The sequence below is a fragment of the Diabrotica undecimpunctata genome, chromosome 4 (genome assembly GCF_040954645.1).
Source record: "Diabrotica undecimpunctata isolate CICGRU chromosome 4, icDiaUnde3, whole genome shotgun sequence".
Lineage (NCBI taxonomy): Eukaryota > Metazoa > Arthropoda > Insecta > Coleoptera > Chrysomelidae > Diabrotica > Diabrotica undecimpunctata.
In genome coordinates this window covers 103,787,814-103,813,002 of record NC_092806.1, presented here as the reverse complement: position 1 = coordinate 103,813,002, position 25,189 = coordinate 103,787,814, and the positions used below count along the sequence as shown (strand labels likewise).

The following is a 25,189-nucleotide window of genomic DNA, read 5'->3' as shown; positions in this document are numbered from 1 at the left end:
TTGACTTATAATAATGTCTGAATTAACAGACTATTCTATACTAGAAATCCAATTTCTCATTAAAAATTGTATCGAGATAACGTTTGATATAAAGATGACTGAACAAAATACCATGAACACCAGCACCATGAACTTTAAATTTAGAACTACTACACTTGAACTGCACTATGCATGAGTAACTTTCCTACGCCTATCAAATAAAGATGACCTGATAAATCCTAATATAGAGTTTGCATTCACCTAATTAGACGATTGTTCAATCTTTCACATGCGAAAAAAATGTTACATTTTTGCTATATCAAATCTTTTAATTTCAAAACTCAATACTAAAAATCATTACTTTAATCTAACCCTGATAATTCCCACCTAAATGTTAACACAGATCCTTGAGACCTACAGACCGTTTTAAAATAACAAACAAAAATGACTTTCCGGTATGAAGTGTTCATACCAGAAAGACGCTTTTGGTTCACTCTCTTTCCTAGGTATTCGCCGAAGACGCATGTTTTCACAACTCCCTCTGATTTTTTGTTCCTGTAGCAATTAGACAAAATATCGAGAATAAGTCTTTGCTGTTGAATCGCATAGACAATAGATGCACTGTGCTGAGGTCTCCAATCTTTTTGTTTGTTCCTGATAGATGTGATATTTTTTGTCGTGATAGACGTATTTTTAAACTTTTTAAATTGAAAATTTAAAATTTTTAAAAAATAAATGAATAAAAATCGTAACAGAAACAAAATAAAAAACTGGTTTTATTAATTTTTATTATTTTTCTTACAATAATCTTTACAGAACTTTCGACCGGATTTAAAGATAGTTAGATTCTTTAACAGCTATAGTTGATCCTTGACATGGAGACGCGATAGCATTACTGTAGTCGTCAAAGAACTTGTTGATCTTAGTAGTACTTGAACAGTGCTGTTTAAGTGTGTCTGGGAAACATTCAGTGGCTGGTATGAATTTTCTAAAAAAAGTAAAAAAAAAAATTAATCAAGGCGTCGTTTTTTGTTAAACGCGTTTACTTTGTTTTGGTTAACGCGTCTATTACTTGTTTTCCATTATAACTAGTTCAAGAACTAGACCTTTTATGGTTAGTTGTAAATTATTTACTCTTGTACTATATCATGTATTCAGAAGTTAAATTGGAAATAACGTTAAATTAAAATCGATAGCAGATTTTTAAGTTATCTAAGATTTGCCGATGACATAATACTCATAAGTTAAAGAAGAAGAGGAACCACTCTTCATGTTAAAAACGGTTAAACAAAAATCTAAGAAAATCGGTTTAAAAATGAATTTAAGTAAAACAAAATTATTCCTATTTAGAAAGAGAACGAGTCAACATCGTTTTACTAGATTTGGTTTAAACTGTGAATCGTATACTATTGAAATTAAACAATTTGATTATCCAGTGGCGTACCATTATACCAGGTAACTGTTATTTTTCGATCACTTTATCTACAGTCCTACTGGTACGTCTGTTGCATTAATTAAATTTACGTGTAGTGATTTTGATATTCAGAACCGGATTATCTCAAGTAACACTCAAATAACACTGAAATAACTTTACAAACGAACATAACAGTGAACACCAAGTCTTATGTCGCTGCAACTTTAACTAAATATCCACCTCCTTCATTTCCTCATAAAACTCAAGTTATTATTTTACATGCCATTTTAAATGTTCTTTTTAAGTATATAAAAGCTGTAGGTGACATTGTTACCAAGTAAAATAGCAAAAAAAAAACTAATATTCCCTATGAACCCCAAAAGAAAAAAAAGAAAATAATATTAACAGATGAACATAAACTGACACTTAGTTTACTAAACGCAGTTCAAGGTATTTACAAAAATAATCCATCGGCACTAATTCTTACCGAAACATATTTTATTACTTTCCTAGAAATTACATGTGGCATCACAGGTCCACTTATGAAGCTGTTAACTTTACCTCTAACATACGAGGGTTACTAAACGACTTACCACTTCTTCATTTAGAAACGAAGGAGAGGTCCTTTAAAAATTTCATTACTAGACGACAAAAAATAATTAAATGACTAAATTAAATAAACTTAATACTAATGACTGTGACAGTATGACTACCGCGGCAGTCGCCGCATTGCTGAAAAACTTACATCGGTCAAACTGGTAGAAACTTTAAAAAACGTATATCAGAACATTAATGGGCTTTTAATAATAGGAAAACAGATTCTACATACAAAGAATCGAGTTTTGTGGAAAGTGGAAAAACGAATGGCAATCTTCTCCAACATCACTGAAGCAAATTAAAAATGACGTTAGAGCTTGGGAACTCTCAACCAGGAAGAGAAGAGATCAATTGATGATAATGAGATTACGATTTGGAGACACGGGACTTACTCATTCATATTAATTTATTGTCTAAAAGTGATCCACCTATTTGTAAAACATGTAATGTACAAGTTACCATTAACCATTTATTAATTGAATGCCCTAGTTTTGCCAATTTTCGTGTCGCATTTGACATACCTTTAACAGGTTAAGTAATTTATTAGGCACTAATTTTTCAGCAAATATTATTGTAAATTTCTTGAAATCTATAGGGATATTTTATAAACTATAATTTTGTAATTCTGTAACGATTATGGTGGATGCGGCTGTAATTTGTAAATAAAAAAAAATGATTTATTAAAGATGACGAATAGTATTACTTAAGTATATTACCTAGTTATCTGTAAATTAATAGTAGGAACAGTAGGTGCAATGTATTTACCTGCAGAATTCTTGTCGGGAGGTAGGAATATTTTCATCGTCTCCGGTTCTTTGAGACACAGTGGTTAAGCATTTAATATACTCAATTTGTACTGTATATCTACCCAAGTTATTTATGCAACCAACAATTTCCAAATCTAAAATGGAAAAGAATATTTAACATTAATAAGCACTTCACTGTTTTCATTATTATAAAGTGATTTAGTTTGAAACTATCTGGTGATCTATATCAGCAGATGAATATAACCATATCCATATAATATTAAAGTACATATATTTATATAAACATATTTTACGGACCCATCTAAAAATATTTAACAAGAGTAGAATATTTACATTTAAATCACAGTTATGAAAATCAGACATTTTACCAGTACATAATAAATTTCTGTAAAATACATTTTTATAGATATTTTTGTTAAATGGAAGTAAACCACAATTAATCGTGAATAAATAAAGAAAATTACACTTATTTTTTATTTTGTTTCAATTTATAATGAATTTCTACAATATTAGAGTTGAAAAATTTAATCCTCTGATTAAGAGGTTTAGATTACTCTATTGTTGAATATAGACTATATTATTCTGACCTGATATTAACTTGTAAAAGTTGGTGTATTCGTACCAACAACTTGTTCTTTTAGTACCTATTGCTAGCCTGATCTTGCTGCCTTGATGTGTTCGCAACCTAATTTGCTTAATTAAGGATTACGCCTACTTCCTTATTTTCCTCTTTTTACTATATGTTTCTTTTTCAGCTGTTGCTGCATGTTTCCATCAAACTCCATTTTTATTAAAAACACTTTTTCTTAACATTCATGCCAATTTATCCTAACACTTAGTGGTGATAGCTCTCCAACATAAAAGTTATTGTTACACTTTTTTAACTATTCCATATATTGTTGGTTTTTTACCTATAATAAGCACAGAAATTTCAGAATTTGATATCAGTCGCCAGCTATTAAACTATGTCCTACCGCTAATCAACACTTCTTATATACTTCTAATAACATTTTACAATTTTAAAATGTTTGGAAAACAATTTCTCGAAAAATATAAAATGTTTTTCGTAAACGTAAAAGGATGAAATGGAATTAGTTGTGTCTTAATCCGTCATCAGCATTTTCAGAGTATTCTAACAATTAGGGTGCAGCCTCCCGTACATGCTCACTCATCATTTCTGTGCATGGTTTTCTTATATTTGCTTTTCTGTGCTATGTTGTATCGGATTGTTTCCTTATCATAGCCCCCTCTTAAATTTAGACGTCTTCTTGGTCTCATGACGCTTCTTGTATACCACAGTGTAATTCTAGCAGACCATCTATTGCCAGTTCTTCTTGCTAAATATCCCGCCCATTGCCATTTTAAAGATTTAATTCTATGGATTACATCAGTGACCTTGGTTTTCTCTCTGATCCATTTTATTCTTTTTCGATGTCTCTTTGTTATACCTATAATGCACCGCCTCATTTAACTTTAAGTGACTTTGAGATTCGTTATTATCTCTTTTATTAGTGTCCATGTTTCGCAGCCGTATATCATGATAGGTAGTAAACACTGGTCGAATGATTTTTTCTTCAGGTAAAGTGGCATGCTCGATTTAAATATAGCTGCATTTTTACTAAAAGGTGCCCAAGCCAGTCTGAATGTTGGACATCCACTTGTCGTTGTACACGGTTTTTGTCAAATTCATTTTTAGGTCAACTTAATTGAATATAAGTTCTTGTTATTCTATAGGATTATTATTAATCAGAACGATGTCGTCTACAAATCTGAAATGGCTGAGGTATTGTCCGTTAATGGTCTCGAAATCTGTGAAAGTTAATGCTAGCGGTATTTTATATTTTTAGCTCGGACTCATTAGTTTTGAAAGCGTATGAATATAATGCAGAGTACTGAATCTACTGCTGAAGCCAGCTTGCTTTCTAGGCTGTGCAGCATCTAGTGCATTTGTTAACCTTTTGATGGTCTTGGCAAATATCTTGTATATGAATGGTAGTAGACTTAAAGGTCTGTAGTTTCTGATATCCCCTTAGATACCTTTCTTATAAATGGGAATTAGGTTTGTTGTATTATAGTGGTTATAGTGGTCTGGTATGCTATTTTGCTTTAACGCCGTTCGTAAATATGCCTGCTAAGATTTTCCAGGTTATTTTGCCAGCGTATTTAAGCAATTTCACTGTTATGCTATCTATTTAAGCTACTTTACCGCTTTTTATTTTTGTAATCGTCGATTCTACTTTTAGCAATATTTTGGTTTTATTAGACAGCTTCCTACGTTCATTTTGTTGTTGCGAGCCTCCGATTTCTTTGGCACTATCAGTGATATTTTTCATTAATTGAGAGCTATCGATTTGGTTATCTTTTGTCAATTGTCCTTTGGTAGTGACCTAAGTTTTCTTTTAGAGTGTTAATATTTATTCCGTCTACTGTTGGTTTTGTGATTAATTTAATTGATCTGATTAGTCTCTGGTCGCTGCCTGTTTATTATTTATTTATTATATTTATTACACTGATATCTTTTATTGTGGGTATACTGTTGGTTAGAATAAAGTAAACTTCATTCTTAGTGGTAGCATTTTTAGTAGCAGTGCTACCTAAGTTCATTTTCTGTTTGATTTGTTTTTAAAGGTTGTACTAGTATTTGCAATAGGTATGTTTTGGTAGTGCGTAAACTGAACCAGTCTTTCTATTCTTTTATTTCCCTCAACGACTCCATACTTTCGAATGACATATTTTTTGTAGTTTATTTTTACCACCTTAGCATTAGAGTCGCCAATTAAATACTTAAAGTGACTTATATTGCTATTTTGTGCCTTACTTATGTTATTATAGATTTCTTCTATTTCAAGGTCATTATGAGTAATCGCTGAGGCGTGTGTTTGTATAATTTATTAAGCTAGCTATTTTATTCCAAATACTACTTATTTCTGCTACTTTCCGATTTCATTTCTTGCTGATTAGGAATTAGTACTGCTCATTCTGCCCGTTGATGTTCCTCAGTAGTAGAATGTGTTTCCTGACGCTAATTTCAATAGCTCTTTATCTTTCCGTCTTACTTCGTTGATTCCTATGACGTCCCATTTTATATTTTTAGTTTATTTTTCCAGTTCTACAAGTCTGGAATAATTTGATAAGGAACAGTAGTTATATGTCGCTATATAAAGCGTTGTTTAGATTCTGCAGAGATTCTTAGCCTTTTCTGCCCTCTTGGCTTGATCTCGAAAACTACCTATTTCAGGGCCATTTCAATATACACACACACATATATATTATATATATATATATATATATTATATATATATATATATATATATATATATATATATATATATATATATATATATATATTTATATTAACACAACTTTTAAAAATTGTTTTATTTATAATGAATTTTTGTATTTAACTGTCTTTAAACTTAAACACTCTTAATTCAGAGGTCTATACGTTTGTAAGACAACCCCTAATCGCGAATTAAGATATTGTGTGCTTATGTTTACTCCACTTACCTTTAAATAGATCTTTGTCATCGTACATATAATTAACCATCGATTTTGCAAGATCCAAAACGAATTCTGGGAAATATTTTTGGTCATTAGACAAACAATCTTTAGTTTCTCTAATTGCGTTCCGACTGCAATCAACCATTTTGCTAATAAATTCATTCTTGGGAGTTTCAAAAATTTTGGTGCTGGACATACAAGTCTTCATTTTACTGTAAGTAGCCTAAAGGAAAAGTAATTTAAAACAAGAGAAAGAGTAAGCTATATATTAATTAAATACATGTATATCTACTCTAATTTTACATATCATTCGTTAATAATATATATTTTAGTAATGGATTTTGTACAAATGGTAAGGAATAGCTTATTTTTACAGTCAAATAATATTGGCATGAAAAGTTAGGCAAAATATACTTAAATCATTCAACTAAGATTTTAGTTTTATGTAAAATACGAATTTTTGTTAAATATTGATACGGGTACCTCACCCTATTATTGATCCTATTGATGAGAAACCATTAAACTAACGTAAAGGTTTACAAATAGCTCAGTCGTCAAAGATTTGACCCCTAAAAATAATACGAACAAGTAAAATTTTACTGAGAATATAAATTTTCGGACCACTAAAAAGTTGTAAAAAGTTTACCACTTTTACCCCCTTTCTTCCACCTAAAATCCCCCTCGAAGAGGGGTAAAAACTAAAAAAAATCGATTTAACAAGAACCTCTATGCTTTAGAAAAAAAATAAAAAAAAAAAAAAGAAACTGAGATTTTTTTATGTTTTTTTTTAACGTATTCTAATAAAAACTGTAGCTGAGATGATTTTAAACACAAGTGTTAATTAGCACTTTTTATACAGAATGAACGGTTCTCTCAGAAATAACGCTTAAAACGACCTATGTCAGCAGTGCGCGCAAAATCTATGTTAAATAAAATGTGTATCAACTCGACAGTAAAAATTCGATATCTTTTGATCAGATTGTCATATCGACAAAAATCAAAATGCATTTAAAAGTTAAAAACTGCATCTTTTTGTGCAATTTTTGTGTTTTGCCGCAAATTAACTCAGTTTCTATAAATCTTGTCAATAAATAAACGTTGCGCTATTTTTACCTTTTTTACAATTTTCGTCAAATCCCTCACATTTGTTGCTAAAACTCAAAATTTAAAATTTAATGCTATAAGTTTTAAAGATTAGACTCTAGTTATCGAAAATCCATAGCGGCCGGTTATTAGGTTAATAAAAGGGGTAATTTGTAATAATCTCATGAGAATCATAAAAATTGGCACAAATCGCGCCACGTATATTTATTTAACGATTTTATATAAACTCAGTTTATTTGAAGCCAAATACAAAAATTGCGTACATAAGCTGCACTTTTTGTCTGTAATAGACATCTTGATGTTTATCGATAGGACACTTGGATCAAAAGATATCGAATTTTTAAAGTCGAGCTAATCATTTTACTGAACATTAATTTCACGCCAGTAACTGACGTTAAAAATTGCCGATCGCATTAAGCGTTGTTTATGAGAGAACGGTTTATTTTACACAAAACACGGTAATAAACATTTTTATTTAAAATTATCTTAGCTACATTTTTTATTTGAAATATTTTTTTCTACGAGGGGGATTTTAGGAGAAAGCCCACCGGTAAAAGTGGTAAACTTTTTGCATCTTTTTTGGCGTCCCAAAATTGACATTTTCAGCATAATTCATCTTGTTCGTATGTTTTTTTAGAAATTCAGTATCATTTTCGTCTATGACGACTGGAGTAAACCAGTCAGTCTGAGAACCAAAGCCTAAGAACAAATTCTTGATCTTAGGCTTATTTGTTAGTAGATTGTAACTCTCCAACAATTGTCAGGGCGATTAAAACTACAAACTAAGTGATTTGTTTGGGTTTTACTAATTTATTGACTAAGCTTCGTAATATTAAAAATAATTTAATAAATTTGAGCTGAGGCCAACTAGGTATGATGCATTAACTAGATTATAGATAGACGGCTAAGGTCAAAATTTCAGCCGAATCAGTCCCGTAGTTTTGTTTCGACCGCGTGTAAAAGCGGAGGTGTCCGCGGATTTTAGAAGAATGGAAGAAGAGGAATATCGGTCGGTGATTCAACGGTCAGCAATATCGGTCTTGTTATTGCAAGGGATATCGCACAGCCAAATAAAAGATCGCTTGAATGCTGAGTGCGGTGACTATTTTCGTATTTTTCAGACGGGTAAAACAAGTCGGATCATTGCTGTGTCAGGTCAGTGTATCGAGCTAGAATTAAATTATGTGGAAAAATAAATCATTACTTTTCGAAAATTTTCGATTTTCTTTTGTAGGATAACTACTTATCTGACTGCCCCCAGTATATAGCGTATCAAATGAATTAGTTATCAACTGAATTTGGACTGAAAGCTTAAAATGATAAACTTAAAGAGAGATAAATGTACAATAATATGAAAACACATAAGATGGAAGAAAGGTTACAAGGAAGAAGTGATTAAACCAGGTTATCCATTCTCAAGATTCTTGTTGAATCTGGTCTTTGTGTGGGTAATAAAAAAAAAGAATATTAGCCATAGAGAGAAAGTTAAGTATTAAACATTATTAGCTCTTATTATAAAGACGATTTGGTATTGCTTGCTAAAGCAAAAAGCGGCTTAAAGGAGAAAAATTTAGGTACTTTCTTCATTAATTCCATAGAGACTGCAAAATAGTATGGAAAAGCAATTTGCATTTTACAAAAATAAATGGATGAATGTTCAAAATGTAACGAGCAGATGCTTATAATATTATGCAGTCATTATAAAAAAACATCACAGACCCAACATAGATACAAAGTTATGGAAAGAAAATGCGAAGACAGGACTGTTGAAAAATTTCAATAAATCTTAAGAGGTATAACTAAAGTAACCTACCCTAAATGGTGATAATAAGCACCTACATATTTATGAAGAATAGGTTATCCCACAAGCAGATAATCAAAGACTGGTTATCTGGTAGAAAAAATAATTAACATAAATTTGTCGCTGGAAAAGAAAATGATAATTTTTAACCAGAAGATATATTGAAAGTATTAAGAGTTGGTGTCACGTAATAACTATTTAAAGCATAAGTAAAAAATGAGTAGCTAAAGAAATGATTAAAACCGAAATAAAAATAACAAAAGAAACAACTCTTGTGACGATTTGATAACATAAAATCTCGTAAAACAAAAATCTCCAAATTTGTTAATTTTAACAAGTAATAAGGGAAAAATCACTGATCCAGTGTGCTGGTAGAGCTAGAGATTTTCCGAAAATTCTAGCATTGCCACACATTTTTCTCATTTTTTAAACGAATTTTAAATTGGTTGTTCTACATTTATTAAATTTTTGTAAAACTAAAATATATTTTTAAATACATAAGCAATTATTTAAATTCTTAACTCAACCAAAGTTTATTTATGAGCACATATAATTCCATTGTCTATTATGACCATATTAAAAAAATCAATTTTCAATAATAAAGAGTTGTTAAAACTTCCCAATTAATATTTGAAATTTTACCTGTAGATCGTCGGCACCTGAAAGGGATAGTCCATTTTTCTTACAATTATTTATAATATTCCTCTCAGTTTGTGCTAAAAATGAACCTCCCATGGATCCTAGGGCTTGTCTGGTGGTTCTTCTAAGAACTAAGGACATATTTGTTAATAAAATAAATACAGTTGATGAGGTAAATATAATATGTATATATATAAATATTATATATATATATATATATATATATATATATATATATATATATATATATAAATATTATATATATATATATATATATATATATATATATATATATATATATAAACTTGCGTGCATAGAAATCGGCCCACTGTAAACTTTTGACTTTAACTATATTCTTTTCAAGAAATATTCATCAGATCACAAAAAGAAATATACTGTTTGAAAGACAATTAATTTAATATGCTTTAATGTGAGTATAAATTTATGAAAACTTATTTCGGCTTCCTATGTTTAACATAGTGAAATGAATTCATTAAGCAAATTAAGTTTTTTTTATTATTAACATAAATAGGGTTATTGACAATTTAAAACTTAACACTTAATTTTTTAATAATGGGTATGACCTCCTCTTGTCCTAATAATATCTCTTATACGATTAGGCATAGATCTAATCAAGTTTGCTATTGTTGCTTGTGGGATATTAAGCCACTCTTCTTCTGCTGCAAGAATAAGCTCTGGGATCGAGTCTGGGGTATGAAGTGTAGCTCAAATTCTTCGTTTTAGCTCATCCCATAAATGTTTGATCAGATTTAGGTCAGGACTGTTTGCTGGCCAGTCTATAACCTGAAAACCGACTTCTGCAATGTAATCTTGCACGATTCTTGCGGTGTGTGCCCTTGCATTGTCATGCATAAAGATAAATTCGTCTCCAATGTATTCGACGTAAGGTACCACATGAATTGCTAAAATCTCCCCGATATATCTGGCAGCCGTTAAACCTCTTATTCTGTGAACACGGTCGTCCCTACGAATGAACTCAAGATCGGTTCGTGCTTCTATAGAAATTGCACCCCAGATCATGCAGGAACCACCCCTATAAGCACTCCGCTCTTCAAAGCAGCATTCTGCAAATCTCTCTCCTGGTCTCCGGTTAACTTTCCTTCTTCGGTCGCTACCATAGAGGCATATTTTGGTCTCGTCTGAGAACAGAACAGATCCCCATTGTTCCAACGTCCAATTCCGATGATCCTGTGCAAAACGCAGGCGTATTTGCCGATGAGCTGGAGTAAGTTTTGGACCAATAGCAGATGTTTTAGGGGTCAGGTTATTTTCCCGCGGTCTTCGTCTCACTGTCCACTGACTAACAGCCACTCTTTGCACCTCACGGAGCTGTCGTTGCACCTGAACGGCATTCAGGTGACGATTATTTAATGTTGTTGACACAATAAAGCGGTCATCACGAACGGTTGTAAATCGATATCTGCCTGTTCCAGGTTGCCTATGACAGGATCCAGTCTCCTCATAACGTTGGCACACTCTTCGAACCGCTGCGCGTGTCATATCCAATTGTCTAGCAACAGCTCGCTGACTAAGTCCATTTTCGATTAGAGCAATAACTTGGACGGCTTTTTGTGGTGTAGTATGCATTAATCTAATACACTTGAACATTGCTGACATTATGAAAAACGAATAATATGCAAATTTCACTTGAAAATGCAATACTTTTACAATTAGACAAATTTGTTATTTTCGTGACAATCATCACATAAACACGTTTCATTTGTTTACCGGTTACTACGCATGTAAACGATAAGCCTTCTTGATAAATTTATACTCACATTAAAGCATATTAAATGGTCTTTCAAACAGTATATTGGTTTTTGTGATCTGATTTTCTTGAAAAAAATATAGTTAAAGTCAAAAGTATATATACAGTGTGTCCAATTAATCTTCTATGTATGAAGCAACACTAGTAGTCTTTGTAGCCAATTTAGACAGAATTAAACATTTTGTAAAAATCTGCTCGTTAAGAATAATTTCTTATAAATCATTATATTTAAGAAATAAAATTTATTCTATAGTTTACAAGCAGTATATCAGTCTAGAGTGACTATAAGTCACTAAATATGTAAGTTGGAACTATATGAAAATATTCGTTAATATTAATTTATTTAAACTAAAACATGTTTTTTAAAAAAAAGTCAAATACTTAATCTTATTTTCCACTAATATGAATTGGAAATTATTGCAAAACGATAATCAGAAAAATTTTTAAATTTCATTTATTTGTTACTAATATTTGGATTTTATACAGTAACTTTGATTTTATTAATTAATTAAGGTTACTTTTATTAATATACTAAAAAATGGTATTTTTCAAATCGACTACAACAATCCCTTTCTTTTAATGAGAAAATGTGTGGTTTAAATGGTCTATATAAAATATTTTTTAGTTCTTTACACTGTTTCTTTACTAACATTATTTTGGTGTAATGATTTTCTTTTTCACAATAACAGTTTTGGATTTCCTACTGCAGATACCACATTTTTAATTTCGTGTCCTCGTTAATAAACAGTTTTTACAATTTTACGTTAAGATTATTATTATTAGTTCCATTTGTTTTTATCTATATGGTACTTTTTTAACATTGGCAAAATTTTTTTATTTCTGTTGGAACATTAAGAAGATTTTAATGTTAATACTTCAATAGTTTTAAAATTATTTAGTATTTTCGTATCGTTTAAAAAAATCAAGGTTTTTTTGGATTGTCTGTTGATAGCTGCAGATTTTGTATGCTTATTAGTGTTTTCTACCAAAACATATTAATTCTTTTTCTCCGCAAGTTATTAACAAGTTATTAATTTTTCTTTGCTTTTTAATGTTCTCCAAATAAATGTTTTTTTTATATCATTGTATTGAATATGATAAGTAAAATCTTAATTACAAATTTAATTTGTTACTTTTTTTTAATTTTACTTGAAGCTAGCAATCAGAACGTGTTAACGTTTAATGTATCATACCAAAATTAAATACTTAATATAACTTAAATACATATTCAACACATTGATTAACACATTCGTTTTAATCTTTTAACAAGTGTTATCCAGATGTTAAATAGCTTCTACGGTGGTTTGGCTGAGAAGTTTCCTTCCGTGTTCTTAGCATTATTTTGACGTCATGTACCCATTTGATGGAAAAATCAGTATAAATTTCTTTGTTGGTTACGCAGCGGTAAATCTTTGCAATCGTTTGGGTATCTTTATTTTGACCAAATTATATTATCAGCCTATTTGATAAATATTTTGTGGACAGTGGGGTACAACCCCACAGTTATACCTTAAACGTTGTCCAAATTGGTTTTATTATAGACAGATCGATCAGCTTTTTTTTACCTTAGGTCAAGAACTTCTTTGCTAAGCGTCATCTTTAGACATATTGTTAGTCTGACTAAGACTGGACTAGACAACATCTGAAATATTATTTAGGTACAGGAGTGGTACACAGGACTTGGACAGTATAAAAACTTCTTCATGTGACACCCAAAATTTTTTATCACAAAGATATGACTGCAGTAATGGACTGAGGTTCCGAGGCAGTAGTCAACTTTTGTTATATATAGTTAAGTCTTTGGAGACACCCCCCATTCAAATTCCCGCTAGGCATTAAGACATAATGTTGAACAGTACTATTTTTCTTCAAGTTTTTTTAATAACAGTTGTTATTCTATGTACTAGTTGTACTATTGAGTGACTGTTTGTAAATCCGAATTAAAAATCAGGTTTGTTGACTAATGGTTTAATTATTTTTATTAACAGTTAGACAAATAGCTTATATCGGTATGACAATATAAAGATAAATCTATTTCAATCTGTTTGTTCCGCTCATTTTTCTACATGTTTTTAAAACATGTTTTTAACCTAAACATGCTTTCAATATTATTAGCATAATGATTGCCTTTTATGGTAGTTTTCTTAGCCAGCCAGCTGAAATTTCAGGTATTTCAGTAGCTTTTTGGGGTTAATGTTAGTATTATCTTCTTAAGCTACTTTCATTGGAGACATCATTTTTATGTCCATTCGACTAGATAGACTGGAATTGTGAAGTTGTGGATTTTAAATTTCACAGTTGCTTTTCATAATAAGTAATTTTTATCTGCAGTAGAAACACGATTAGAAATAAAAAGTTTTTCTTATAGTTCCAACTTACTCAAACCATTATAAGATATCGTAGGATGTGTCTGATTTGTTTAAAAGTACATATTAAATCCAATCATAATATCGATATTATAGTTGTTTGTGTACCAAGGGTATTAAATAGATGTTCATGCCCAGAAGACGACGATGTTACAAACCCGAGGGCCTCTGGCCCGAGGGTTTGTAAGTCGCCCGAGGGCATATACATCTATTAATAACCGCGGTGCATACAAACTTATACGTCATACTAGTTCGTTATTGCACCTACAAATAAATATGCTATGTTATGTTGCTACGCTACGGAAATGCTGCCAAACGTGTCAAACTAAACCGTCAAAATGCAAGATATTTTTGAGATCCCTAACCAAATTTTAAAAAAAGCAACGCAAAAGTTACTACCACATAAGTCGAGAGATGCCTACGATAAGGAATATGAAAAATTACAGCACTGGATGACAGAAAACCGTGTAGAACATATGCGTGCGATACATAAAGTGTACTATTACGTAGTTGGTAACTAAGCAATAGAAACACAATAATAAACTAGTATGACATAAAATTATACAATACAACCATTGAAAAAAAGATATTCTAATTATAAAGGCCGTTTATTAAATTTTTTGTTCAGAAGTATATTCTCTCCTTTTTATTATACGGACACATAATAAGATATATTTTCGTTGACTATAATATTTATATTGTGTAAAAAACATTTATTACCTGCTCTCTTTTCGGAAACTTCCTCTGCATTGGTCAAACCTAAAATAAATATATAAGCATACTATAAAATTGCCATAAATAAAAATCTTACTTAAATTGAGGTTATTAGTCAAGAAAAAATGAAAAAAAAGTAAAAATACTATTTCAATTTGAAATTGTATTTTCACTAGTAGTGGTGAGCCTCATTCATATGAAAGTACTACAAAACTTAGTAGTTTTTTATTAATAACATTGAAACCCTCTTCTAATCAAAAAAAAAATTTTCACCAATGGGTCTCACAGGCCTCACCCGATCGAACGTGTATTTTCTTTGTATACCTTTATGCGCTATTTATATATATATATATATATATATATATATGTACTACAGCTAACTTTTAATGAAAATTATATATATATATATATATATATATATATATATATATATATATATATATATATATATATATATATATATATATAATCTTCTTTAAAAATTAACTGTAGTTCCCCGAAACTGTTCTCACCCGACCGAATGTAATTTTTTTAAACCTTTTTACGTTATGTATTATAATACAATAACCTTCATAGAACTCTTTAGTTGCAAAAGAACTGTTAGATGTGTTTGCGTATCTTTTTTTTTATTTCTTTACGCTGCAACCACATGGGTTATTACCGACGTAAAAAATATAATACAGGTAAAGTTTGAAAAAATTACAATAATTGATACAGTCCTTTAGTCTTTGAGTCTTTACCAAAACTTATTGTGTTTTTTTAGTGTTCATGTTTTTTCTTAAGGCCTCCTTTATATTATTTGGGATAGTGTGCTTCCCTTTTGCTGCTTCATATGTTTTGCACTGAGTTAGTATATGCTCCACGGTGAGTGTCCCTTGACAATTCTCGCACATTGGCGGCACAGTCGTCGCAAAGAAGCGTTTATGTGTCAAATCACTGTGTCCCAGCCGCAAACGCGCTATTCTCACTTGGTCGTGTCTATTCGCTGTGGGTTGGAGCCACGGTTTCACTAATTGTTCGATTTCCTTGAGTTTACCTTGCGATGCATTCTACTTATTCCGCCACGCATTCAACACTTTATTTTTTATTTCTGACTAGAAGTCACCAGAAGAAAGCTCATTAATAAGAATGGAGTCCTGGCTAAAGGATCTTAAGCGGATTAGTTCATCTGCTTTTTTTGCTGTTTTACAGCTTTCGCTGTGATACCAGTTCATGGAAATTGGATAATACTTACAATCGACTGCAGTTATTTACTTAAATATGTGTATCCAAATAGATGAAAAAAGTATATTTTATCTACTCCATTCCAATATTCAGTATACAAATCGATTTCTCTTAGTTTTTTACTTAATTACTATTAAATTTACTTCAATAATTACTTTTTAACTAGCACGATAAATTAGTGCCTAGAACATTTCTTTCTCACTTGCTAGTCAAACATCGACTCATTGCGTATCATTGCTTTTATTGTTTACGCCTAGTCGTTTAGTACAAGTGTGTGCATTCCTTTTATTCTCGAGAGTAAGTTAACAATAAATGTTATTTGAATAAATTAGCACAATACGTAACAGCATGCCGTGGGAAATATGTTGACCTATACAATATACTGATCTGCAGGTTCCTGGAAGTAGTAGAAGAGAAAGACCAAAAAAGACCTGAGAGAGACGCGTAGGGATATAGGCTAAATGAGAATGATGATATAAATTGTTGCCAATACTTGCTAGTTGAAACCATGCCAAAAATCATCATCTAATATTAATAGAATATGTACAGATTATGAAGTCGGAGCTGTATGTTGTATTGCAATATTGTGATGAACTAGGAAAAAAATGGCCCGATGAAAATTTCCATTTAATTTTTGTTGTTAACTTTTTATCTCTACTCCCCTTACGCAAAAACTGCCAGAAAAAGATTTTTAGCCACCAGCAAGGTTAGAGAAAATATTCGTATACAATTCGTCTGGTAAAACGGTTTGTTTTAGAAAGAGAAGAAAACGCTCCAAGTATGAAACAAATTAGAGAATCTTCATCTGTGATACTAGTACTATTTATAATTCCAATTAGAACAACCTCAACTAGTATATTTATATTTATAATGTAAACTCAAAAGGAGTCAACCGTAGTGACCAAAATATTAGTCTCAGCCGCCTTTCTATGCGCATGGAGGAAAATTGGATCCGTTATCAAGTAGAAAACGCATTGTAACATATATGTTACAACAAAATAATAATCTCTGGGTCTTACTGGGTTATCAAACTAATTAATATAATCTACCTAGATAAAGATCATAATTTATTTTCGGAAAGTTGTTTAAATAATTCTAATCTACAAATGTATCCTTCACATAATATTTTATGATCTTAAGAAAAGGCTACAACAAATAAAAAAACAAATTGCCGCATACTTAGGTCATTCGACAAAAAAAAATTTACATATGTAGATATTCCTAAAATAGCCAGAGTACACTGTGCATAAGGTAAATACTTGTTTATTGTATTATTGTATTTTATACTATTTTATTGTATAAAATAAACGTAATCAATTACAAGTCTTATGGATTCAAAAGAGTGGGGACTTTATGTCATTAAGCAATATGGTGCATAATATTACACAGTGAAAAATAATAGTTTAATATTGACCCTAGGTTGAAGATAACAAAGTGGTAACATAATTATATTCGTTATCTCTAAGTTATCTTTACATACGCAAATATTCAAAAAGATTAAATCATTGCAAACGCTACTGGGCTCTGATTTGAACCGTTGCATATTGCAATGTTAAAATGACTGTATATTTAAATATAATGTTAACTATACTAAATTTAAGTTAGTTGTATATCTGAACAAAGGTAGAGATTGTTTCTCACCCAAAAAAAGTATTTTAGTTGCATGAGAAGCAATATTTTTCTTTACTTATACGAAGCAATGTGTAACTTATTTTTTATCTTAAATTTAATTAAAATTAATAACTGAATTATATTAAAAATTAATAGTTGAAGACTTTCTATATTTATTACTATTTTATTATGATAATATACTTTTTGGTGGTAATTATTTAAAGCAAAACAAAATAACTTTTATTTATACTCTAATTTAACTTTTTCTTGAAGGAATACTCACCAAGAAGTACAACAACTGTTAACACTATCCACTTCATCTTAATGCAGTTTGGAACTCGTCACTATCACAGCTACTTTCAGTTTACTTGATCTCTTCAACCAAGCTGTATTTATATATGCTTTTAAATACTTGACCTATTGATAAAATAATAATTATGGGAATTATAGTAGATAATTCTTAGTATTATATTTTATAAATTTGTGGTACAATGATAACCTTAGACTTCTAAATAAGAATAAATTGGCTAATATTGGATTTATTTTGAAGAATATAAGCTTGTTATTTATAAGATGACAATTGTGTTAAAACTTAAGCAACTTTATACATAATGCACTATACAAGATGTGCCCAATATAATAATTTCTTATATGCACTTTTTTGTTTTAATCATATAATTATCTATCTGCTTATTCAAGAATACGTTATCAACTTTATTTTTCACACTTTTGTGGTATTTCCAAGTCTTATTTATGTAAACTATATTTTTATATCTGAGGAAATAAATAAAAATAAATAAGAAATTTTTCTGGATCTGCTAATGATCATTCAGCTGTACATATTGATGAGAGGGGATCAACATAATCATACTAGACAAAGTTAGGCGTATTTTACCGTGCTCAAACCTACATGACAATTGCGTGTCTAAAAGTAACTATTACAAACTGTCTACTAAAGGCAACATGCTACATCTATTTACATTTAAGGCTTTACATTGTGCACTAGGTATGAACTTTTATTGCTCTTATACTTGTAAAACCTAAACAGACCATCTTAATAATACAGCACACTTAAAAACAGTTAAGAATAAGAAAGAAACTATGATGACGTCCTAATACTGCTATTTTGTGGTATCTTCATGCCACAGTTTCCATTTGGGACAAACCGGAGGACCACTAAATGTCAGAATAAACGAGCATGAAACATACATCAAAAACAGGAGCTTTGACAGATCATCAATAATCTTAAAAGATATAGACCAAAAAATACTCAAAGAAGCAGCAATCATCCTACTTATTAAAAAAAAAAATGTGTAGCAAACGTATCAGCAGAATCTGGCAGGCTTTCGTTGCCAATACTAAAAGAAGAAGTCGACAACACGAATATACCAACAATAGCCGAATAAGAACACCGAGACACATCATATTTAATTATACATAATACACATGCAACACACAAACAAACTACATAAACGCTCACTCACACATAAACGTTTAAGCATCTACAAATAATGCGGAAACGTACTTAACCCTTAACTGCTTGTTAAAAGTAATTACATAAGTATTATAAGTGGGTCTATAAGACCCATTTTTTATATAAAGAAAAACAAATTTTTAATTTAAAACTAATATTACAAAACGAAGTACCATAGATGGTTGAAACAAAAATTGAAGTTATTTTTTGCATTTTTTGCATTCTTACTTAAACATTTTACACTCTGTGCAGACATAGTTTGTTTTTCTATTTTTTTTGGCTGGACAGAAATGACATCTCTTTTCGTTTTATTCTCATTGGTTTAAGGAATACGCAATAGCTCGAATCTGTCAGCGTACATTGAAGTTATATATTATTTTCTTTATGTGTGTAATGTACAAACTTTGGGCTAATTCTTTTAGGAATTTTTCCCGAGGGATAGAATTTTCTTTATTTTTTCTTCAAAGGAAGAAGAACTTCTCTTCCTTCTTGTATGTGGGCTTTAAAGCCTATGTCTTCTTCAATATTAGCCTCCTAAATTGTTTAAATTGTCGCACCATCTTTTTCTTTGTCTGCCAATACTTCTTCGTCCATTTGGTGACTTATCTCATGCTATTCGTACTATCCTATCCTCTGTCATTCTACTAATGTGTTCGTTCCACTAATGTTTCCGTTTTTTCCCCATCCATTTATGTCTTTTATACTGCATGTTCTTCTTATGTTTTTGCTTCTCTCCCTATCCAACAGACTTTTCCCTGATATTCGTCGGAGTCTTTTCATCTCTGTTGTTTCTAGTAGTCGTCTTGTTTTAGATTTGTCAGGGTTTGTCTCCGCTGTGTATGTTAGTATAGGTCTAATTGCTGCTTTATAGATTCTTGTTGTTGTATCTTTTCTTAGGTGTTTGTTCTTCCAGATTGTGTTTACTTTACTTGCTTTTACGCTTTGTTGTCGTACTTCTTCGTCAACATCTCCGTAACTAGTTATATCTATTCCCAGATATCTAAACCTTGCTTCCTGCTTTATTACCTTTCCATCAATTTCGATTTTAGATGGTAGTGGGTATTTAGATGTTGTCATACATTTGTTTTTTTTTGCTTATAATATCATATTATATTTCTTGGCTGTTGTATTAAAGATATGTGTTAATATTTGGAGTTCGTCTTCTGTCTCGGCGATTAATGCGGCGTCGTCTGCGTAACATAATATTTGATTTCTTTGTTCCTCATTCTGTAGCTATGACCTGTATGTACTGCTTGTATAATTTAGTCCATAATTATATTAAAGAAAAGTGGGCTTAACGAGTCACCCTGCCTGACTCCGCTTTGTACTGGTATACACTGTGTTAGTTTTCCATTTACCTTTGCCTGTATTCGATTATGAAAGTAGATGTTTTCGATGGTCTGTAAAATATTGATTGGATGTTTCTTTTATACAGTAGGTGTAACACGTCTTCGACATTGATGCGATCGAAAGTCTTTGTCAGGTCTATAAAACATAGATATGCTAGTTTATTGTACTCGATAGCCTTTTCTGTGATTTGTCTTAGTACAAATACTGCATCTACGCAGAATCCTTCGGATCTGAATCCTTGTTGTTCATCCGATAAAGTTGTTAGTTTACTGATTTTGTTGGTTAGGACTTTTGTGGTAAGCTTAAGTGCGGTGTTCAGTAGATGTATACCCCTATAATTGCTGAGGTCTTCTTTATCTCCTTTCTTGAACATTGGTATCATTATACCATTTCTCCATGAGTCTGGTATCTTGCAGTGCAATATTAGTTTTGTCATCTCTAGGGTGATACTTTCTCCTACCTGTTTTAGAAGCTCGTTGAGTATTCCGTCTGGTCCTGGTGACTTTCTATTTTTGTGTGAATTTATGGCTATTTCTACTTCCTGAAAACTGATTTCTATTTCGTGTTTTAATTCAGGTACTTTATTGTGTTGATTTTTATTTTCCTTTGCTTTAAACAGTTCCGTCAGGTATATTTTCCATTCGTTTGCTGATATGTTATTGTATTCCTTTAATTCTGCCATTTCTTTCCGTTGGTTTCTTATGAATCTCCATATTTGTTTTTGTGTACCATATAAGTCGCTTTCAATCTTTTTTGTAAACTGTTCCCAGTGATTATTTTTTGTTCTTCTTACCAACTTTGTTTCATTTCGTATTCTTCCATATCTGTCTCGGGATTCTGGGGTATTTAATGTTTTGTACTTCGTGTAGTCCTCTCGTTTCTCTTTACATATCTCTTTTATTTCTTTTCTTAGCCATGGTGTATTGTTGTTTCTTTTGTTTCTTTTGTTCAGTATGACTTTGCGTTTTCCTAGAGATTCTGTTGCTGCTTTTTCAATGTTGTTTTTAATTTTCTTTCAGCTCGCGTTTATATCTTCGATGTCGTCTATTTGTTTCAGCTGTATCTTCTGTGGTCTCTTATTTACAAACTGATATAACACACTGGGCGTTGATACCTGCAATATTTATAACATGAAAAAATACTGCCATTGGCCATCTTTGAGCTACATAATAACTGGCACATTTTTTATCAAAGGATTCACACCGGCCTTTGTCGAATTATAAAATAAAATGATGTCGGGTTTTTTTGTTTTTTCATCAACAACATTGTCATGGTGCATTGTAGATATCAGTATTACACTTTCGCCTTTCTTAGGACATAATATACCATAATAACATCAGAAGTGAATCCAAACACAGAACAATAATCTGACCTTTTTCTTCAAGGAAGAAATTCTGGCAAAATTTGGCGTTTATTTTTTTTAATTGTGCCAACGTAATTAAATGATTTTTATTAATTCACGAACCATTTCCACTAAAGTGTTTCAGTCATCGCCAGTCACATTACGTCTCTTGCCATGAATTGGTCGAGTAATTCGTAAAACCACTTTGAGGGATCAGAAAAGGGTGATTTTGCAGTTTTGTTTTAATTTTTGTCACTGTATATTTCTGCGTTGTACATGTAATGCGTATTGGAATCCGCCAAAATTTGTATTTTTAAGCCCAAGAAATATCCAGGTGAGTAGTTTTTGGAACAATTTTGTACAAATTGTTGAAATATAATAATTATTGGGACCAATTTAGTGTCTCTTCTTTTCTCAGTTCTTGTCAAAGCATTAAATCGGAGACACGACATTATAAAGAAAAATCCTGCTAGTGTCATTGTACATCGAAATAAATCGCGATCTGTTTAATCAGTTGCCCAAATTCAACGTAAATCCTCATGTCCAGATTTGAATAGTCCTTGCATGTAGAGCAAACCAATAAACGCTTTTAATTCTGTAATATCAACGGGATGTAGAAAAGTAGGACCGAATAACGCTCTGGAATTTTTATTTCGTTTGAATGTCGCTTATTGCAGTTTGATATCTTTAATTATTTCATACAACATAATGACGGTTTTAGATTTTTGTTTCGATACAGGGCAGCGGCAAGCCGCTTATACGTATTTCGACCTCTTTAGGTCTCATCAGAGCGATATATGCCCCTTCTCTGCATCGAAACAAAATCTATCCCGTCGTAGGCCAATAATTATCGAAATAACTATTTACAGACGTAACTACGCCATCTAATAAAATCAAGAGAAATTATACCACTTCCTACCTAGCGAAACCGAATTAAAATTTTAAAAATTTGAATTCGGTTTCGCCAGGTAGGACATCGTATGATTTCTCTTGTTGTTTTTAATTCTTTCGTTGATCCGAAGCAGTTCTTTTTCCAATATGTCCAGAGAATAAATTGTTCTTAGTAGATCTAATATACCCAGCTACGTCTTTAAAAGTCGCTAGTTCCAAACAAAAAATATGCACTCTTTACTATAGTATTTCAGACCAAATAAGTTGAGAATAGCCGTAGCCGCAGTCAAAAATTACTTAAGGTGGGGAGAGTGCGTGGTTGCTAAGAGCTATATGGGTCTGGCTGACCCATATTATAGTAGCTGAGGGATAAGAATCAAAATTTTAAAGTTCCGTATGTCATAAAATCCACCCTCATATCTTTCAGCCACACATGGTTGTTGCCTATCACACCGAGGACAAAGTCAAAGCAAGTCAACTTTTATTTATTTTTTTTTTGAAAAGACATAACCTCAACTTTGGCAGACTCATTTGCAGCTAAAAACAAAGTACTAACTATAATAGGGAATAATCTGAGATATATTCTCAGACTCACAACAGTTGCCCAGACATTAACAACACAAATGTACTGACTGATTATTCAGTAGAAAAAAAAAGAAGAAGGTTAAATACTCTCAACAAATATCTTAAATCATTTTTTGAAAACATTTTTCGAAGAGTCGAAACGTCAAATTTTAGCTAATCAAAAATGTCATTTTTACAGTGTGTCCGTAAAGTGTGGATTAAAATCAATATTTATTTCCTAAATGAAAAGAGTTTTTAAAAAACTCTAAAACATGCCGATTTTTAAGTTTAATGTTTTACATTTTACAATAAAATTTCATTATACAAGGTGATACACAATAAGGTGATGACGTAATCAGTTCTTTTTTAAAATGTAACACCCTGTATTTTGAGATATTTTTGGATCGATAAGAATAAACTGATTCCAAGAAGTATAATACTGGGGGTCTAACGGATATATTTTAAAAGATATGCGCTTAGAAAATTAATTTTTATTGATTTATATTATAAATAAATTATAATAAATAACTTGAAAGTAATCCAGTTGTCTTGTTTATGGTTTCTTTTTATATATATAATATAGAAATATTGTTTATTTCTTTACGAATTCTTGTTTTTAAGTATTCAATATTTACAGGTTTCGTTTTGTAAACAACATTCTTCAAATGACCACACATAAAATAATCCAAAGGATTGAGGTCTGGCGACCTCGCTGGCCATTCAATATGTCCACGTCTTCGAATCCACCTGTTCGGAAAAATTTCTTTTAGGTACCTACGAATATCTACAGCATAATGCGGAGGCGCACCATCCTGTTGAAACCATATACTTTTATCAAAACCTCCAGGATTAGTTCAACTGGAGAATAAAGTAACTAAAGTAGGTACCAGATACCCCCTTAAAAATTGAAGGTATGCTGGCCCGTTTAAATTACCTTCGAAAAAGTAGGGTCCGATGATTCTATTTTATACGATGCCAGCCCATATGTTTACTTTTTGCGGTTATTGTTGATAAACAGTTGGGGTTTTCTTTTGCCCAATATCTACAATTCTGACGGTTGACCTCGCCATATAATGTAAATGTAGCCTCATCAAAAAAATAATATATTGAACCAGGAGAGGGTTTCGGTGGCAGTTATCCATCATTGTTTCGCAAAATTGTATTCTTTTATCTGGATCATCCTCGTTTAATTATTGTACAAAAGTGCATCTAAAGGGGTGCCATTTTTCAAGTTTTATTACTTTGTGTATCGTTGTTTTGCAAATATCGAGATCACGACTAAGCTTACGAACAGAAGTGTGCTCATCTTCTTCAAAAGCAAGTCGAACATCTAATGTTAGATCGTAATTTACAGAGGGACGACCTGATTTGCGTGCATTTTCAACTGTACCAGTTTCTCGAAATTTCTTTTCAATATTACTTACTGTTGACTGCGTGGTGGGTTTTGCTAGATATTTATAATTAAATAAATTACACACTTCCATCTGAGTTCGCGATTTGTCTCCATCATGCGTATTTCAATTCTTTGCTTTACACGCAAATTCATTTTTACTTCAAATTAATTCTAAGCAATAATACAGAACATTCACGAATTAATACACTTATTGTACTACTTAATTGTTATTAAACGTTACTAAAATTAATTACATTTTACTAAAAACTAGTAGTAGACTACTTTTTTGCAATTGATAATAAATAATTTATTTTCTAAGCGCATTACTTTTAAATTATATCCATTAGATCCCGAGTATTAAGGCCCGTTTTTACACTACGTCTTATTGTACGTTTTGTGGGTCATATAAAACGTACGACAAAATGTATGTTTTGTCCACTGTATACACACTACGTTTTTCCTTCCGTTTTCTACCTCATTTCTAATTCAGAGTCTTGAGTTGTGTGAAGTTGGTTTAATATTTTTTTTTAATATGGAGGAAACACGGCTGCTTTATTTTATTTTTTCAACTATAAAGATACTACGACTGAGGAAAAGGGGATGAAGAGGGAAAAGACAAGATGGTCAAGAGAGTGGGCTTCTAAAAAGAAGCCAGTATTCACACGTCTC

General features: G+C 31.2%; 1 protein-coding gene across 1 annotated transcript; it reads right to left on the bottom strand.

The window, feature by feature from the left end:
* Window positions 1-749: 749 nt before the first annotated feature.
* On the bottom strand, window positions 750-17,923 carry LOC140439831 (uncharacterized). Its single transcript, XM_072529983.1, has 6 exons — window positions 17,790-17,923; window positions 14,678-14,716; window positions 9,806-9,933; window positions 6,265-6,481; window positions 2,756-2,891; window positions 750-967 (listed from the first exon to the last, which is right to left on the bottom strand). Exons 1-6 carry the CDS (start codon window positions 17,824-17,826, stop codon window positions 811-813), a joined length of 714 nt encoding a protein of 237 aa, XP_072386084.1. The 5' UTR covers window positions 17,827-17,923; the 3' UTR covers window positions 750-810.
* Between the last annotated feature and the right edge of the window lie 7,266 nt (window positions 17,924-25,189).